Raw genomic sequence first — 20524 nt, forward strand, 5'->3', positions numbered from 1 at the left:
GTGATTTGAGCAGTTTTGGAAAAAAGAATCGTAAAAAGGTAATTACATCAAGATTATCGTTTGGTCAAAAATGATCTAACAGTGCCAATTTGTGGAAAACGTTCGAATCAGCCTGAAAAAGTACGTTTTTGTGAAAAATGGTTTATGGCAGTGATTTGAGCAGTTTTGGAGAAAAGATCGCAAAAAGGCAATTACCTCACGATTATCATTTGGTCAAAAGTAATCTAACAGTGCAAATTTGTGGAAAACGTTCCTTTTAGCCTGAAAACGTACGTTTTTGTGAAAAATGGTTTTTGGCAGTAATTTGAGCAGCTTTGGAAACAAGATCGTAAAAAGGTAAATAAATCAAAATTATCATTCGGTCAAAAGTGATCTAACAGTGCAAACTTGTGGAAAACGTTCGTTTCAGCCTGAAAACGTACGTGTTTTTGAAAAAATAGTATTTGGCAGTGATTTGAGGAGTTTCGGAGGAAAAATCGTAAAAAGGTAATTTCATCAAGATTATTATTTAGTCAAAAATGATCTAACAGTGCAAATTTGTGGAAAACGTTCGTTTCAACCTGAAAACGTTGTTTTTTTGAAAAATGGATTTTAGCAGTGATTTGAGCAGTTTTGGACAAAAAGAATGTAAAAAGGTAATTACATCATCAACACTGCAAATTTGTGGCAAACGTTCGAATCAGATTGAAAACGTACGTTTTTGTGGAAAATGGTTTTTGGCATTGGTTTGAGCAGTTATGGAGACAAAATCATAAAAACGTAATTACATCAAGATTATCATTTGGTCAAAAATGATCTAATAGTGCAAATTGGTGGAAAACGTTCATTTCAACCTGAAAAGGTTGTCTTTTTAAAAAAATGTATTTTGGCAGTGATTGGAGCAGTTGTGGAGGAAAAATCTTAAAAAGGTAATTTCATCAAGATTATCATTTGGTCAAAAATGATCTAACACTGCAAATTTGTGGAAAACGTTTGAATCAGCCTGAAAACGGTTTTTTTTTTGAAAAATCGATTTTGGCAGTGATTTGAGCAGTGTTGGACAAAAAAAATATAAAGAGGTAATTACATTAAGATTATTATTTGTGCAAAACGTTCGTTTCAACCTGAAAAGGTTGTTTTTTTTTAAAAAATGGATTTTGGGGAGAAAAAAAAGTAAAAACGTAATAACATCAAGATTATCATCTGGTCAAAAATAATCTAACAGTGCAAATTTGTGGAAAACGTTCGTTTCAGCCTAAAAACATACGTTTTTGTGAAAAATAGTATTTGGCAATGATTTGAATAAATTCGGAGGAAAAATCGTAAAAAGATAATTTCATCAAGACTATCATTTACTCAAAAATGATCTAACAGTGCAAGTTTGTGGAAAACGTTCGTTTCAACCTGAAAACTTTTTTTTTTTGAAAAATGAATTTTGGCAGTGATTTGAGCAGTTTTGAACAAAAAAAATGTCAAAAGGTAATTACATCAAGATTACCATTTGGTCAAAAATGATCTAACACTGCAAATATTTGGAAAACGTTCGAATCAGCCTGAAAAACGTACGTTTTTGTGGAAGATGGATTTTGGCAGTGGTTTGAGCAGTTATGGAGCAAAAATTGTAAAAACGTAATTACATCAAGATTATCCTTTGGTCAAAAATGATCTAACAGTGCAAGTTGGTGGAAAACGTTCATTTCAACCTGAAAAGGTTGTTTTTTTGAAAAATGGATTTTGGCATCGATTTGAGCAGTTTTGGGCAAAAAAAAAGTAAAAACGTAATTACATCAAGATTATCATTTGGTCAAAAAGGATCTAACAGTGCCAATTTGTGGAAAACGTTCGAATCAGCCTGAAAACGTACGTTTTTGTGAAAAAGTGTTTTTGGAAGTGATTTGAGCAGCTTTGGAAAAAAGATCGTAAAAAGGTAAATACATCAAGATTATCATTTAGTCAAAAATGATCTAACAGTGCAAACTTGTGGAAAACGTTCGTTTCAGCCTGAAAACGTACGTTTTTTGTGAAAAATAAAATTTGGCAGTGATTTGAGGAGATTTGTAGGAAAAATCGTAAAAAGGTAATTACATCAAGATTATCATTTGGTCAAAAATGATCTAAGGGTGCAACTTTGTGGAAAACGTGCGTTTCAGCCTGAAAACGTACGTTTTTGTAAAAAATAGTTTTTACCAGTTATTTGAGCAGTTTTCGAGGAAAACACATAAAAAAAGTAAATACATCAAGATTATCGTTTGGTCAAAACTGATCTGACAGTGCAAATTTGTGGAAAACGTTTAAATCAGCCTGAAAACGTACGTTTTTGTGAAAAATGGTTTTTGGCAGTGATTTGAGCAGTTTTGGAGAAAAAATCGTAAAAAGGTAATTACATCAAGATTATCATTTGGTCAAAAATGATCTAACAGTGCAAATTTGTGGAAAACGTTCGAATCAGCCTGAAAACGTACGTTTTTGTGAAAAATGGTTTTTGGCAGTGATTTGAGCAGTTTTGGAGGAAAAATCCTAAAAAGGTAATTTCATCAAGATTATCATTTGGTCAAAAATGATCTAACAGTGCCAATTTGTGGAAAACGTTTGTTTCAACCTAAAAACGTTGTTTTTTTAAAAAATGGTTTTTGGCAGTGATTTGAGCATTTTTCGAGGAAACATCGTAAAAAGGTAATTACATCAAGATTATCATTTGGTCAAAAATGATCTAAGGGTGCAATTTCGTGGAAAACGTTCGTTTCAGCCTGAAATAGTACGTTTTTGTAAAAAAATGGTTTTTGGGAGCGATTTGAGGAGTTTTGCACAAAAAAAAAATTGTAAAAAGGTAATTACATCAAGATTATCATTTCGTCAAAAATGATGTAAAAGTACCAATTTGTGGAAAACGTTCGAATCAGCCTGAAAACGTACGTTTTTGTGAAAAATGGTTTTTGGCAGTGATTTGAGCAGTTTTGGAGAAAAAATCGTAAAAAGGTAATTACATCAAGATTATCATTTGGTCAAAAATGATCTAACAGTGCAAATTTGTGGAAAACGTTCGTTTTAACCTGAAAACGTGGTTTTTTTTGAAAAATGGATTTTGGCAGTGATTTGAGCAGTTTTGGAGAAAAAATCGTAAAAAGGTAATTACATCAAGATTATCATTTGGTCAAAAATTATCTAACAGTGCAAATTTGTGGAAAACGTTCGTTTCAGCCTGAAAACGTACGTTTTTGTGAAAAATGGTTTTTGGCAGTGATTTGAGCAGTTTTGGAAAAAAAATCGTAAAAAGGTAATTACATCAAGATTATCATTTGGTCAAAAATTATCTAACAGTGCAAATTTGTGGAAAACGTTCGTTTCAGCCTGAAAACGTACGTTTTTGTAAAAAATGGTTTTTGGCAGTGATTTGAGCAGTTTTGGAGAAAAAATCGTAAAAAGGTAATTACATCAAGATTATCATTTGGTCAAAAATGATCTAACAGTGCAAATTTGTGGAAAGCGTTCGAATCAGCCTGAAAACGTACGTTTTTGTGAAAAATGGTTTTTGGCAGTGATTTGAGCAGTTTTGGAGAAAAAATCGTAAAAAGGTAATTACATCAAGATTATCATTTGGTCAAAAATTATCTAACAGTGCAAATTTGTGGAAAACGTTCGTTTCAGCCTGAAAACGTACGTTTTTGTGAAAAATGGTTTTTGGCAGTGATTTGAGCAGTTTTGCAGGAAAAATCGTAAAAAGGTAATTACATCAAGATTATTATTTGGTCAAAAATGATCTAAGGGTGCCAATTTGTGGAAAATGTTTGAATCAGCCTGAAATTGTTTTTTGAAAAATGGATTTTGGCAGTGATTTAAGCAGTTTTGGACAAAAAAAAAAAGTAAAAACGTAATTACATCAAGATTATCATTTTGTCAAAAATGATCTAACAGTGCAAATTTGTGGAAAGCGTTCGAATCAGCCGGAAAACGTACGTTTTTGTGAAAAATGGTTTTTGGCAGTGATTTGAGCAGTTTTGGAGGAAAAACCGTAAAAAACGAAACTACATCAAGATTATCATTTGGTCCAAAATGATCTAACAGGGCAAATTTGTGGAAAACGTTCGTTTCAACCTGAGAACGTTGTTTTTTTAAAAAATGGATTTTGACAGTGATTTGAGCAGTTTCGGAGGAAAAATCGTAAAAAGGTAATTACATCAAGATTATCATTTGGTCAAAAATGATCTAACAGTGCAAATTTGTGGAAAACGTTCGTTTCAGCCTGAAAACGTACGTTTTTGTAAAAACCAGTATTTGGCAGTGATTTGAGCAGTTTCGGGGGAGAAATCGTAAAAGGGTAATTACATCAAGATTATCATTTGGTCAAAAATGATCTAACAGTGCAAATTTGTGGAAAACGTTCGTTTCACCCTGAAAACGTATGTTTTGTTAAAAATGGATTTTGGCTATGATTTGAGCAGTTTTGGACAAAAAAGAATGTAAAAACGTAATTACATCAAGATTATCATTTGGTCAAAAGAGATCAAACACTCCAAATTTGTGGAAAACGTTCGAATCAGCCTGAAAACGTACGTTTTTGTGAAAAATGGTTTTAGGCAGTGGTTTGAGCAGTTATGGAAAAAAAATCGTAAAAAGGTAATTACATCAAGATTATCATTTGGTCAAAAATCATCTAACAGTGGAAATTTGTCGGAAACGTCCGTTTAAACCTGAAAACGTTGTTTTTTTGAAAAATGGAATTTGGCAACGATTTGAGCAGTTTTGGACAAAAAAAACAGTAAAAACGTAATTACATCAAGATTATCATTTAGTCAAAAATGATTTATTAGTGCCAATTTGTGAAAAACGTTCGAATCAGCCTGAAAACGTACGTTTTTGTGAAAAATGGTTTTTGGCAGTGATTTGAGCAGTTTTCGAGAAAAAATCGTAAAAAGGTAATTACATGAACATTATCATTTTGTCAAAAATGATCCAACAGTGTAAATTTGTGGAAAACGTTCGTTTCAGCCTGAAAACGTACGTTTTTGTTAAAAATGGATTTTGGCAGTGATTTGAGCAGTTTCGGAGGAAAAATCGAAAAAGGTAATTACATCAAGATTATCAGTTGGTCAAAAATGATCTAAGGGTGCAACTTTGTGGAAAACGTGCGTTTCAGCCTGAAAACGTACGTTTTTGTAAAAAATAGTTTTTACCAGTTATTTAAGCAGTTTTAAACCAAAAAAACGTGAAAAGGTAAATACATCAAGATTATCATTTGGTCAAAAATGATCTAACAGTGCAAATTTGTGGAAAACGTTCGAATCAGCCTGAAAACGTACGTTTTTGTGAAAAATGGTTTTTGGCAGTGATTTGAGCAGTTTTCGAGAAAAAATCGTAAAAAGGTAATTACATCAAGATTATCATTTGGTCAAAAATGATCTAACAGTGCCAATTTGTGAAAAACGTTCGAATCAGCCTGAAAACGTACGTTTTTGTGAAAAATGGTTTTTGGCAGTGATTTGAGCAGTTTTGGAGGAAAAATCCTAAAAAGGTAATTTCATCAAGATTATCATTTGGTCAAAAATGATCTAACAGTGCAAATTTGTGGAAAACGTTCGTTTCAACCTGAAAACGTTGTTTTTTTGAAAAATGGATTTTGGCAGTCATTTGAGCAGTTTTGGAGGAAAAATCCTAAAAAAGTAATTACATCAAGACTATCATTTGGTCAAAAATGATCTAACAGTGCAAATTTGTGGAAAACATTCGTTTCAGCCTAAAATAGTACGTTTTTCTAAAAAATAGTTTTTGCAGTTATTTGAGCTGTTATGGACAAAAAATCGTAAAAAGGTAATTACCTCAAGATTATCGTTTGGTCAAAAATGATCTAACAGTGCCAATTTGTGGAAAACGTTTAAATCAGCCTGAAAACGTACGTTTTTGTGAAAAATGGTTTTTGGCAGTGATTTGAGCAGTTTTGGAGAAAAAATCGTAAAAAGGTAATTACATCAAGATTATCATTTGGTCAAAAATTATCTAACAGTGCAAATTTGTGGAAAACGTTCGTTTCAACCTGAAAACGTTGTTTTTTTGAAAAATGGATTTTGGCAGTGATTTGAGCAGTTTTGGAGGAAAAATCCTAAAAAAGTAATTACATCAAGACTATCATTTGGTCAAAAATGATCTAACAGTGCAAATTTGTGGAAAACATTCGTTTCAGCCTAAAAAACGTAGGTTTTTGTGAAAAATGGTTTTTGGCAGTGATCTGAGCAGCTTTGGAAAAAAGATCGTAAAAAGGTAATTTCATCACGATTATCATTTGGTCAAAAATGATCTAACAGTGCAAATTTGTGGAAAACCTTCGTTTCAGCCTGAAAACGTACGTTTTTTTTAAAAAATAGTTCTTGGCAGTGATTTGAGCAGTTTTCGAGAAAAAATCGTAAAAAGGTAATTACATCAAGATTATCATTTGGTCAAAAATGATCTAACAGTGCAAATTTGTGGAAAACGTTCGAATCAGCCTGAAAACGTACGTTTTTGTAAAAAATAGTTTTCGCCAGTTATTTGAGCAGTTTTGGAGGAAAAACCGTAAAAAACGAAACTACATCAAGATTATCATTTGGTCCAAAATGATCTAACAGGGCAAATTTGAGGAACACGTTCGTTTTAACCTGAAAACGTTGTTTTTTTAAAAAATGGATTTTGGCAGTGATTTGAGCAGTTTTTGAGGAAAAATCCTAAAAAGGTAATTTCATCAAGATTATCATTTGGTCAAAAATGATCTAACAGTGCAAATTTGTGGAAAATGTTTGAATCAGCCTGAAATTGTTTTTTTGAAAAACTGAATTTGGCAGTGATTTCAGCAGTTTTGGACAAAAAAAAGGTAAAAAGGTAAATAAATCAAGATTATCATTTGGTTAAAAGTGATCTAACAAAGCAAAAATGTGGAAAACGTTCGAATCAGCCTGAAAACGTACGTTTTTGTGAAAAATGGTTTTTGGCAGTGATTTGAGCAGTTTTGGAGGAAAAATCCTAAAAAGAGAATTTCATCAAGATTATCATTCGGTCAAAAATGATCTAACAGTGCAAATTTATGGAAAACGTTCGTTTCAACCTGAACGCGTTGTTTTTTTTAAAAATGGATTTTGGCAGTGATTTGAGCAGTTTTGGAGGAAAAATCCTAAAAAGGTAATTTCATCAAGATTATCATTTGGTCAAAAATGATCTAACAGTGCAAATTTGTGGAAAACGTTCGTTTTAGCCTAAAAACATACGTTTTTGTGAAAAATAGTATTTGGCAATGATTTGAATAGTGTCGGAGGAAAAATCGTAACAAGATAATTTCATCAAGATTATCATTTAGTCAAAAATGATCTAACAATGCAAGTTTGTGGCAAACGTTCGTTTCAACCTGAAAACTTTTTTTTTTTTGAAAAATGAATTTTGGCAGTGATTTGAGTAGTTTTGGACAAAAAAATGTAAAAAGGTAATTACATCAAGATTATCATTTGGTCAAAAATGATCTAACACTGCAAATATTTGGAAAACGTTCGAATCAGCCTGAAAAACGTACGTTTTTGTGGAAAATGGATTTTGGCAGTGGTTTGAGCAGTTATGGAGCAAAAATTGTAAAAACGTAATTACATCAAGATTATCCTTTGGTCAAAAATGATCTAACAGTGCAAGTTGGTGGAAAACGTTCATTTCAACCTGAAAAGGTTGTTTTTTTGAAAAATGGATTTTGGCATCGATTTGAGCAGTTTTGGGCAAAAAAAAAGAAAAAACGTAATTACATCAAGATTATCATTTGGTCAAAAAGGATCTAACAGTGCCAATTTGTGGAAAACGTTCGAATCAGCCTGAAAACGTACGTTTTTGTGAAAAAGTGTTTTTGGAAGTGATTTGAGCAGCTTTGGAAAAAAGATCGTAAAAAGGTAAATACATCAAGATTATCATTTAGTCAAAAATGATCTAACAGTGCAAACTTGTGGAAAACGTTCGTTTCAGCCTGAAAACGTACGTTTTTTGTGAAAAATAAAATTTGGCAGTGATTTGAGGAGATTTGTAGGAAAAATCGTAAAAAGGTAAATTCATCAAGATTATCATTTGGTCAAAAATGATCTAAGGATGCAAAGTTGTGGAAAACGTGCGTTTCAGCCTGAAAACGTACGTTTTTGTAAAAAATGGTTTTTGGCACTGATTTAAGCAGTTTTAAACCAAAAAAACGTGAAAAGGTAAATACATCAAGATTATCGTTTGGTCAAAATTGATCTAACAGTGCAAATTTGTGGAAAACGTTTAAATCAGCCTGAAAACGTACGTTTTTGTGAAAAATGGTTTTTGGCAGTGATTTGAGCAGTTTTCGAGAAAAAATCGTAAGAAGGTAATTACATCAAGATTATCGTTTGCTCAAAAATGATCTAACAAAGGCAATTTGTGAAAAACGTTCGAATCAGCCTGAAAACGTACGTTTTTGTTAAAAATGGATTTTGGCAGTGATTTGAGCAGTTTTGGAGAAAACATCCTAAAAAGGTAATTTCATCAAGATTATCATTTCGTCAAAAATGATCTAACAGTGCAAATTTGTGGAAAACCTTCGTTTCAACCTAAAAAGGTTGTTTTTTTGAAAAATGGATTTTGGCAGTGATTTGAGCAGTTTTGGAGGAAACATCCTAAAAAGGTAATCTCATCAAGATTATCATTTGGTCAAAAATGATCTAATAGTGCAATTTCGTGGAAAACGTTCGTTTCAGCCTGAAATAGTACGTTTTTCTAAAAAATAGTTTTTGCCAGTTATTTGAGCTGTTATGGACAAAAAATCGTAAAAAGGTAATTACATCAAGATTATCGTTTGGTCAAAAATGATCTAACAGTGCCAATTTGTGGAAAACGTTCGAATCAGCCTGAAAAAGTACGTTTTTGTGAAAAATGGTTTTTGGCAGTGATTTGAGCAGTTTTGGAGGAAAAATCCTAAAAAGGTAATTTCATCAAGATTATCATTTGGTCAAAAATGATCTAACAGTGCAAATTTGTGGAAAACGTGCGTTTCAGCCTGAAAACGTTTTTTTTAAAAATGGATCTTGACAGTGATTTGAGCAGTTTTGCACAAAAAAAAAATTGTAAAAAGGTAATTTCATCAAAATTATCATTTCGTCAAAAAAGATCTAACACTGCAAATTTGTGGAAAACGTGCGTTTCAGCCTGAAAACGTACGTTTTTGTAAAAAATAGTTTTTACCAGTTATTTGAGCAGTTTTCGAGGAAAACACGTAAAAAAAGTAAATACATCAAGACTATCGATTGGTCAAAAATGATCTAACAGTTGCAATTTGTGGAAAACGTTTGAATCAGCCTGAAAACGTACGTTTTTGTGAAAAATGGTTTTTAGCAGTGATTTGAGCAGTTTTGGAGGAAAAATCCTAAAAAGGTAATTACATCAAGATTATCATTTGGTCAAAAATGATCTAGCAGTGCAAATTTGTGGAAAACGTTCGTTTCAGCCTGAAATGGTACGTTTTTCTAAAAAATAGTTTTTGCCAGTTATTTGAGCTGTTATGGACAAAAAATGGTAAGAAGGTAATTTCATCAAGATTATCATTTGGTCAAAAATGATCTAACAGTGCAAATTTGTGGAAAACGTTCGTTTCAGCCTGAAATAGTACGTTTTTCTAAAAAATAGTTTTTGCCAGTTATTTGAGCTGTTATGGACAAAAAATCGTAAAAAGGTAATTACATCAAGATTATCGTTTGGTCAAAAATGATCTAACAGTGCCAATTTGTGGAAAACGTTTAAATCAGCCTGAAAACGTACGTTTTTGTGAAAAATGGTTTTTGGCAGTGATTTGAGCAGTTTTGGAGGAAAAATCCTAAAAAGAGAATTTCATCAAGAATATCAATCGGTCAAAAATGATCTAATAGTGCAAATTTGTGGAAAACGTTCGTTTCAGCCTGAAATGGTACGTTTTTCTAAAAAATAGTTTTTGCCAGTTATTTGAGCTGTTATGGACAAAAAATGGTAAGAAGGTAATTACATCAAGATTATCGTTTGGTCAAAAACGATCTAACAGTGCAAATTTGAGGAAAACGTTCTTTTTAACCTGAAAACGTTGTTTTTTTTGAAAAACGGATTTTGGCAGTGATTTGAGCAGTTTTGGAGAAAAAATCCTAAAAAGGTAATTACATCAAGATTATCATTTGGTCAAAAATGATCTAACAATGCAAATTTGTGGAAAACGTTTGTTTCAGCCTAAAAAGGTACGTTTTTGTGAAAAATGGTTTTCGGCAGTGATTTGAGCAGCTTTGGAAAAAAGATCGTAAAAAGGTAATCACATCAAGATTATCATTTGGTCAAAATTGATCTAATAGTGCAAATTTGTGGAAAACGTTCGTTTTAGCCTGAAATCGTACGTTTTTCTAAAAAATAGTTTTTGCCAGTTATTTGAGCTGTTATGGACAAAAAAACGTAAAAACGAAATTACATCAACATTATCGTTTGGTCAAATCGATCTAACAGTGCCAATTTGTGGAAAACGTTCGAATTAGCCTGAAAACGTACGTTTTTGTGAAAAATGGTTTTTGGCAGTGATTTGAGCAGTTTTGGAGGAAAAATCCTAAAAAGGTAATTTCATCAAGATTATCATTTGGTCAAAAATGATCTAACAGTGCAAATTTGTGGAAAATGTTTGAATCAGCCTGAAATTGTTGTTTTTTGGCAAAATGGATTTTGGCAGTGATTTGAGCAGTTTTGGACAAAAAAAAAAGGTGAAAAGGTAAATACATCAAGATTATCATTTGGTCAAAAATGATCTAACAGTGCAAATTTGTGGAAAACATTCGTTTCAGCCTAAAAAACTTAGGTTTTTGTGAAAAATGGTTTTCGGCAGTGATCTGAGCAGCTTTGGAAAAAAGATCGTAAAAAGGTAATTTCATCACGATTATCATTTGGTCAAAAATGGTCTAACAGTGCAAATTTGTGGAAAACGTTCGAATCAGCCTGAAAACGTACGTTTTTGTGAAAATTAGTATTTGGCAGTGATTTGAACAAATTCGGAGGAAAAATCGTAAAAAGGTAATTACATTAAGATTATCATTTGGTCAAAAATGATCTAGCAGTGCAAAATTAGGGAAAACGATTGAATCCGCCTGAAAACGTACCTTTTCATGATAAATGGTTTTTGGCAGTGATTTGAGCAGTTTTGGAGAAAACATCCTAAAAAGGTAATTTCATCAAGATTATCATTTCGTCAAAAATGATCTAACAGTGCAAATTTGTGGAAAACGTTCAAATCAGCCTGAAAACGTACGTTTTTGTTAAAAATGGTTTTTGGCAGTGATTTGAGCAGTTTTCGAGAAAAAATCGTAAAAACGTAATTACATCAGGATTATCATTTGGTCAAAAATGATCTAACAATTTAAATTTGTGGAAAACGTTCGTTTTAACCTGAAAACGTTTTTTTTTTTTGAAAAAAGGATTTTGGCTATGATTTGAGCAGTTTTGGAGGAAAAATCCTAAACAGGTAATTTCATCAAGATTATCATTTGGTCAAAAATGATCTAACACTGCAACTTTGTGTAAAACGTTCGAATCAGCCTGAAAACGTACGTTTTTGTAAACAATGGTTTTTGGCAGTGGTTTGAGCAGTTTTGGACAAAAAAAATGTAAAAAGGTATTTACATCAAGATTATCATTTGGTCAAAAATGATCTAACACTGCAAATTTGTGGAAAACGTTCGAGTCAGCCTAAAAAGGTTGTTTTTTTGAAAAATGGATTTTGGCAGCGATTTGAGCAGTTTTGGGCAAAAAAAAAAGTAAAAACGTAATTACATCACGATTATTATTTGGTCAAAAAGGATCTCACAGTGCAAATTTGTGGAAAAGGTTCGTTTCAGCCTAAAAACGTACGTTTTTGTGAAAAATGGTTTTTGGCAGTGATTTGAGCAGCTTTGGAAAAAAGATCGTAAAAAGGTAAATACATGAAAATTATCATTTGGTCAAAAGTGATCTAACAGTGCAAACTTCTGGAAAACGTTCGTTTCTGCCTGAAAACGTACGTTTTTGTAAAAAATAAAATTTGGCAATGATTTGAGGAGATTCGGAGGAAAAATCGTAAAAAGGTAAATACATCAAGATTATCGTTTGGTCAAAAATGATCTACCAGTGCCAATTTGTGAAAAACGTTCGAATCAGCCTGAAAACGTACGTTTTTGTGAAAAATGGTTTTTGGCAGTGATTTGAGCAGTTTTGGAAGAAAAATTATAAAAAGGTAATTTCATCAAGATTATCATTTGGTCAAAAATGATCTAACAATGTAAACTTGTGGAAAACGTTCGTTTTAGCCTGAAAACGTACGTTTTTGTGAAAAAAGGTTTTTGGCAGTGATTTGAGCAGATTTGGAGGAAAAATCGTAAAAAGGTAATTACATCAACATTATCATTTGGTCAAAAATGATCTAATAGCGCAAATTTGTGGAAAACGTTTGTTTCAGCCTGAAAAGGTACCTGAAAACGTACGTGTTTCAAAAAAAAAAAGCTTTTGCCAGTTATTTGAGCAGTTATGGACAAAAAATCGTGAAAAGGTAATTACATCAAGATTATCATTTGGTCAAAAATGATCTAACACTGCAAATTTGTGGAAAACGTTCGTTTCAACCTGAAAAGGTTGTTTTTTTAAAAAATGGATTTTGGCAGCGATTTGAGCAGTTTTGGGCAAAAAGAAAAGTAAAAACGTAATTACATCAAGATTTTCATTTGGTCAAAAATGATCCAACAGTGCAAATTTGTTGAAAGCGTTCGAATCAACCTGAAAACGTACGTTTTTGTGAAAAATGGTTTTTGCCAGTGATTTCAGCACTTTTGGAGAAAAGATCGCGAAAAGGCAATTACATCAAGATTATCATTTGGTCAAAAATCATCTAGCAGTGCAAATTTGTGGAAAACGTTTGAATCAGCCTGAAAACGTACCTTTTTGTGAAAAAAGGTTTTTGGCAGTGATTTGAGCAGTTTTGGAGGAAAAATCGTAAAAAGGTAATCTCATCAAGATTATCATTTGGTCAAAAATGATCTATCAGTGCAAATTTGTGGAAAACGTTCGTCTTAGCCTGAAAACGTACGTTTTTGTGAAAAATGGTTTTTGGCAGTGATTTGAGCAGTTATGGACAAAAAATCGTAAAAGGGTAATTACATCAAGATTATCATTTGGTCAAAATTGATCTAACAGTGCAAATTTGTGGAAAACGTTTGAATCAGCCTGAAAACGTACGTTTTTGTGAAAAATGGTATTTGGCAGTGATTTGAGCTGTTTTGGAGGAAAAATCGTAAAAAGGTAATTACATCAAGATTATCATTTGGTCAAAAATGATCTAACGGTGGAAATTTGTGGATAACGTTCGTTTCAGCCTGAAAATGTACGTCTTTGTGAAAAATGGTTCTTGGCAGTGATTTGAGCAGTTTTGGAGAAAAAATCGTAGAAACGTAATTACATCAAAATTATCATTTGGTCAAAAATGATGTAACAGTGCAAAGTTGTGGAAAACGTTTGTTTTAGCCTGAAAACGTACGTTTTTGTGAAAAATAGTTTTTGGCAGTTTTTTTACCTAGAAATTATTTTTGATTTTAACTTTCAAATTCGGAGAAGGAACAACACAACACTTTGCATTTTAACTTGACTCTATTGAAAAATTCACATTATTGGTTATAAAGTTATAAATTCGAAAAATATACTCGAATTCATTCGCGCCATTTGAACTTGTTTCTTAAAGAGGCAAGTTTTGTAATCTTCTCGTGGTTACATTCTTTGAAATGCCTTTTGCTGTTTTCTTTTCCACTTGATTGCTGTCTTCTGTGAATAGGATAGAGTACATTTTAGATCTAAGGCCAACGAATTCTTCTAGGGGTATGCCATGGGTCTCGTCTTTCATCTTCCCTAGCACCTTTTTGTTCCTCGCACTGTACAGAAAATGGTCTCTTGGGTACTCTGACGTGTCAAAGTAGTCTAGGTCTTGTAAAAAATCGTGGTAGAATTCATCTGTCTTAACATCATAGCACAAGCTGTCAGTATCTGTAAAGAGCAATTTAGCCTGGGGTCCGTACTTTGAGACCATGTAATTGTAGTGGAAATCGTACATCAGGTATTTAGACAGATCAAAAATCGTAAGGCCGACGTAAATCAGACGATTCAGGTTTAAGTTGGTCTTTTTCATACAGATGGCGGCTAGATCTTCAGAAAAGATACGGAAGGCATCAAAGGCAGGTGAGGCGGTAAGTTTGTTGAGTTTGCTTGGGTTGGTTGACATTCACACGCTTTCGCAAGTTTTCCATAGTTTTGCCAAATACCGCATTGTTCATAAGTTTGAAGAAATCTTTTTCAGTCATTGGACGCTTGTTTTCTTTTTTCCGTGTTGAAGTCGATGTAACTCTTTAACCACATACTCTGTGCAAAACCAAGTGCCCGATGGATCTTTGTTAGCTTCATGCCAAGGTCTAAGTACAGCTTCAGGTTGCGGTAATGAAGAATGTAGTGCGTTTTGTCGCAGAGATTTGGGACCAGTTTAGGTACGGGCGCACCACCCAGGTTCAAGTCTTGTGCCAACTGCTGACAGTAGGGAGACAGCATGTTTGGGGTCACTTTCATCGTCTCTGGCGCTAGGGGATAATCCGAGTGGAGATCGTGGAGTTCTTTTGGGTATTCTAGATCTACTTCAAGAATGTAGCCTTCTTTACCATCATCGGGTATAGACATGACATTCAGTTCCTCAATTTCATGCTCCGTCAACCAAAAAAAGTCGTGTGTTGGGAGAGGTTGACTCATGGCCCATCCATACAAATTGTTGGCGTCCAAGTACATGATATAGTTCTTGTCCTGAGTCGAGTCAAAGCCAGGTACATATGGGTTGTTTGCCTTGCCGTAACGATTGCTGATCATGGAAATACCGCCTCGGATGCCCTCTTCGACAAACAAGTACATGTCCGGGTCGGTTAATTATTCTAATTCCACATCCGTCATCTTAAGGCAGGCGGACCAAGCCAGACCAGGAGAGGTGTAGTGATGAGTGGGGTCTAATCCATAGTAGTTCAAACAGACGCTTCGAAAGTTTTCAAAGACATCAGCCAGCAGTAATACGTCGGAGAGAAGGTAGAGATCGTGGTACTCGCCAAGAGTTTCCAATTGAAAGCTTGCAAACACTATTTGTGCATGCTGGTAATCTTCATCGCTCTTATATGCTCTTCGGTAAGCTGGCTGAAGAAGGCTTCTTTGGATGGGAGTTGTCGCTCTTGAAACTTGCTCATATCGTCCATATAATCGTATGGATACATGCCTTTTCTCAACAGGTACTTTGCTCCCTCCTTTGCTCCCTCCTTTGCCAGATTCGAAACAAGCGGCAGTCATGAACTGAAGTGAGTCCAGAAAATCTAAGTGACCAATCGAGAAGGAGATATACTTTTCCATATTGTTTGGAATGCAATTAATGGTCTTGTTCTTGAACGTTCCCGCGCCTTGCATAATAAGATGGGAGTCGTATCCTCTGAGATTATGAAGAATGATCAGAATTCGACCCTTGAATTGAAAATTCAAATTGCAAGCGTTATGGGCCGCACCTCTGAATTTACCAGTAAGATGGCAGTGATCCAGAACACGATCAACACCAAGTTCTTCTCTACAAATGTGACAATAAGTGGCCTGTTGAAATTCTTGTTCTTCGGAAGGGGTCAACTGCATAGGAACAATCTCTTTCACGAGAGTATGGATTCTTTCCTCCTCTTGTTGTAACGCTTCTATGAACTTATCCACTGCATCTGCTCCGCGATAGACTACGGGAGGTTTACAGTATTCTGGTTTTGGAGAGACAATTACGTAAGCAAAACCACAGGCTCGATATTTCTGAAATTTCTCCGTCGACGATTTGGTAGGAACTGGTGGGGCGGACTGAATCTTGGTGGATAGGCTCTCGAAATAAGCGTAAATAACAAACGGGATTCGTAGCTGTTTTTGGAAATCCTTAAACTGGAGAAACTTATCATCCTCATTTGGTAGTTCAATCCTCTGAGGTCCATGCTGACTGCAGAGTGGCTTGTGGTCTTCAAGTAGCTGCTCCCAAACAAATCCATGTAGACAATAAGGACAGTAATATATTTGAGCTTTGTGCCTTGTTTGGTTGGAAAGTAGGCGGTTGAGATTTCTGATTAAAAAGTAATGGCGTTTCTCCCCTCTTGAAAACAACAGCAAGTTGACATGCACCGGAAACTCGCGTTCGTTAGTGATGTATACGGGGAACAAATATCCTTCTTCAAATCCAAACAAGTTGACGGCAATCTTGTTCTGCTTCTCAAACTTTGGGATCTTACTGATAGGTACAGGAAATTCGATACCATCCACGTTCACTTCATCTACATAGGGTCGGTAATGATGAATGCGCTCTGGGTTACATTTGCGGGGAATTGGATGTAAGGCCGCCAATACGCTCCACATGAAACACTTGTTATCCTCGTTTTCAACGTCAATGATGGCTTTTTTATGCTGTTATTTCTTGGGCAAAGGCAGATCACTAGAACCTTTCAATGGTTTGTACTGAGCCACGTTCAAATCAAGGTGCAGGATTTCAGATAGCGTCCAACCACTTCCTTCCTTCTGATACGTTGAGAAAGCGCTTGCTTCGCCGAGTTGTTCTTTAATTTCATGATGGTTGAAGGTTGTCATGCAAAGACTACGAAGATGAGGTCCTGAGATCTCGTCAGAACCATCTGCTTTCCGTTTCATTAACTTAACTTGAACACTGACGAACCACTTGAGTCCCCTCTTGGTTTTGAGTTCTTGGCTTAGGCGATTGACCAGTGACTTTTTCTTACCATGTAATAACATCCTGAGGTCGTGTTTCTCTTGAATTTGAAGGTTTTCACAAAGTCTTTCATTGCGGTCGTCATAGCGCAAGGATTCTCAGAACAACCAGTATCTTCGCCCGAGTGTACATCATTCCCCTCCGTAGTCGCATTGACCGTTGCGTCATCCCCTCTCGATTGTTTTTCTCTCTGCTCTCCATTTTCTGCTCCTTCCGGATATTTTCGCTTCCTGCCGTCTCAGCGTTCCTCGAACTTCCAAAATCGCATACTTTCTGGTGTTCCAAACACTTATCATGGCGATAGAACTTGCGAGAACAGTATTGACATTGGTAGGTCTTCTCTTAAGAATGTTTCTTCATATGGCGCTTCAATGCATCTTTTTGATTAAAGACATCCCCACACCGTTGGCAAGTAAAAGAACTTCCATAGTGAATAGATTCCTTATGTCGCACAAGATTTCTCTTCTGGAGGAACTGTTTCTCACAAATATCGCAGATGAAAGCCATGCTACTCATAAACTACTTTACTGCTCCACACTCAGCCAGCACTCGCGTTGAAATTAACATATGTTTCCCCAGTGTCTGAATTTATCTTGGTATGATACTAATTTAACTTGATGAAACTAGTTGTCATTGTGACGCCAATTTGGCATTTTCAGGCTTGTGGACATAGCTCATTGTGCAGTTTGTATATGTGCAATCAACTGTGACAATTCCGTTCAAGTTATTAAATATTGAAGTCCACGTCTCATAGGCAGCACTTGCACTATTGAGATGGTTGTGTCATGTATTTGTGATGGCTTTCACTTTGTCTTAATAAGTGAAACTTTTTCTACGTCCCACACTTCAACCTTTGACATAAATGTCTATTTTCTTACATTACGAATCTATGCAAATAAAATCGTCTTTTGCTTTAAACAACAAACCTTTAGTGATACTTTTGTGATTCCATAACACTACACCTCTTTTGTATTTGTTCAATCTTGTGTGACGATTATGATCAGACTTTCAGGTCATTGTTGATAGAAGACAATAGTGCTATTGCGTTTCAACTACTTTACAGCAATGTTGATCTTTGAGAAAAAGAGACGAAAAGTGAACTAATAATTTTTAACCCGTTTGGATGAAGGGTTAGTTCGTTCGATAGATGTAAAGGCTACGGTTTAAGGTTAGGGTTGGGGTTAGGGTTGTGGAGCTTCAGGGCTACACAGCTCCACCCGCCGCAGAACCCCCACTTGGTATACTACTAGTTCCGAATCCCGAGCGTAACAAATTGGACCTTAAATGGATGATATGAGAAGTATTGTTCCTAAATTGTGTTCCTTTTGATAAAATGGGAACGTGTTTTTTTTATAAAAATACGGAACAAAATGGTCCTTTAGTGTTAAAGTGGAACCAATTGTTCCGATCGCGAGTTCCGAATCACGAGCGGAACAAATTGGTCCTTTATCTGTGAGTTAAAATCAAATTGTACCAATAACGCGTTAATCCTTTGTCATTATTTGAAGAGCATTTGTCCCTACTCGTGAGTTGCCAAAAGGCTTTGTCGTTTCGTTTTGCGACAAGAGGAACGTTTGTTCTACATTGCGTGTTTTCGCAGCGCATCGCTTTCATTGCTCATTTTCTGTCCTTTTCTCAGCTGTTCCTAAGGAACAATTGTTCCCTTTTTAGCTGTTACCGTTGGATCGCGTTTGTAACCTTAATTATATGTATGTCATAATAATGCGTGCAATGAAGGAGTAACAGAAACGGCAATAATCCAAAACATTTTGCAAATAGCAATTTATGGGCCACCCTGCGAGCAGAGCCTCTTTTATCTCTTTCTTTTTTTATCTCTTTCCTTTATAAACGGAAAAAAGAGGCTCTGCACAAATCGTCTGATTTGCTCTGCCATGTCCTTCTCCATTTCTAATAGTCATGGATTTGCAAACGCTACTCTTATTTTCTCTTCCTCCTCTCGATGCTGTTTCTCCTCTCGTTGTTTTCGTCTTTCTTCAAGTGCCTTTTCTTTTTTTCGTTCCAAGGGCGTAGGTAATGGTTCGTCGGGATCTGTTACAAGCTGGCTCCCCTCTGAATCGTCTACCACGCCAAGATCCACCAACATTGCTTTGCAGCTGGCCAGACGACGATTACGTATGGCGGTGTTCTGACGCTTTTTTTCTTTTTGCCTCTCCTCTCTGTTTGTGAGCAGCATCATAAGGTACCGTTGACGTAGACTTCATTCAGTGGCTTTTTCATGTTCAGAGCGCAGCCTCTCTATTTCATCGGCATCACTGTCTTCTGAAAGCTCTGTATCGCTTTCTGGGGTGGAATGGATCGCCTGAACACTTGTCTGACTGCACTGCGAGTTCTTGATGTCCTCGTCAATAAGAGATACGGATAGGATGTTTCTGAGGTCTTCTTCTGGCAATCCGTGTTCGGTAACAACGGGCTCGGGCGTGGCACTGTCCTCGATGTCGCCAGCGATCTTTTGCGACCATACGATACAATCCATGGCATGTTGTCTCAGCCACTCGTTTGCTTCTGGATTCACATGTGGCAGGCTTCTGAATTGGTATTTGTGTAACCTTTTATCCATTGCTTCGTTATGATCCGCTCCGAAATCTAACTCGGTTTGACAGGTTGTGTACACGGACGCACTGCAATGAAATCCTTCAGCCTTCTTCCACTTGACGTCGTGGGAAGTGAAGCCCCCTTGGCAGAGAATTTTGCAGTCGTCTATTTCAAGAAGGCCTGAAAATGCTTCATCGAGGAAGATCACCTCTGTGCAGCTGTCGATCATAGCTTTATTAAAGCTCTTCTGCTTTGTTACCCTTGCAATACGGTTGAGCCGGATGATCTGGAACACTGGTGCAAAAAGACTGGTCTTTCCACTATCTGTCGACCCAATCGCACACGGTACAGGCTGTTTGTGTTTCTTTGGGCGCAATAATGCTAGAAATCTGCACAGAACTGTTGCACTTTGTCCTCTGAAAGACAGTTCTTCAGAATTTCCTCACAATAGTTGGGTTTGGGGTCTTTGAGTCTGTCAAAGTCCACAAATGCTCTGGTAGTTACGACGCCTTTCTGTTTAAAAAATTCAATAAAAAAAGGATTTAATACTTAATTGTGAATCACGAGAAGAGGGGGTAGCATTTCCCAATTTCTTTTCCCATGTAATCACGGTGTAAATCATTGTTCTTGGCTTGTTCGGAGATCTTGAGGTCATTTTAACCCTCAAAAACAGAAAAAGCGTAAAAATAATTTAAAAAGAAAAACACTAGAACAAGTGAAAGATTGTTAGTATTATGAAATGGTTACAATCGCCTCACCTGAGATTCTGAAAGAATCCCCTGAACAAATGATCCAGCAGAAAAGCTCCAAAGCCATCCCCCCTGAACCTCAATGAAGTCTCTGTTGACTTTCAGCTGTGGGATGACTGAACTCTCGGGCTCGCTGAGAATGGGTAGTACTCGCTGTATATGCTGAACAAGGCGATCTTTAAAAGCTTCGTCCCCCATTCAATTGTTAAGGAAGGTTTTCATGTTGCAGAGGTACTGATAGGTAAACTGCGATTTGGTTGTCATCTTGTAGACCTCACCACGATAGACTGCGTAATTCAGTTTTCTCAGGGCACGTTGAATATTCCAGTTCCATGCATTGTCGATTTCCTCGTCGTCAACTCGCCAAACGCACTTAAAAGCAACAACTGAACACAATTTTTCTATTCTTGCTACGACTTCGCATTCTGCCTTATCTCTAATAGCTTTACTGTTTAGC

The 20524-nt window shown here is 35.6% G+C and overlaps 1 protein-coding gene across 1 annotated transcript; it reads right to left on the reverse strand.

Moving 5' to 3' along the window:
* Window positions 1–14910: 14910 nt before the first annotated feature.
* LOC137971697 (uncharacterized) lies at window positions 14911–16398 on the reverse strand. The gene has a single exon (XM_068818476.1). The coding sequence runs from the start codon at window positions 16396–16398 to the stop codon at window positions 14911–14913; it is 1488 nt and encodes a 495-aa protein (XP_068674577.1).
* Between the last annotated feature and the right edge of the window lie 4126 nt (window positions 16399–20524).

The sequence above is a fragment of the Montipora foliosa genome, chromosome 9 (genome assembly GCF_036669935.1).
Source record: "Montipora foliosa isolate CH-2021 chromosome 9, ASM3666993v2, whole genome shotgun sequence".
Taxonomy (NCBI): domain Eukaryota; kingdom Metazoa; phylum Cnidaria; class Anthozoa; order Scleractinia; family Acroporidae; genus Montipora; species Montipora foliosa.

Excerpts from the sequence above, each read along its gene's own strand:
- LOC137971697 (XM_068818476.1), bottom strand. The coding sequence starts at position 16,398 with ATGTGGAGCGTATTGGCGGCCTTACATCCAATTCCCCGCAAATGTAAC.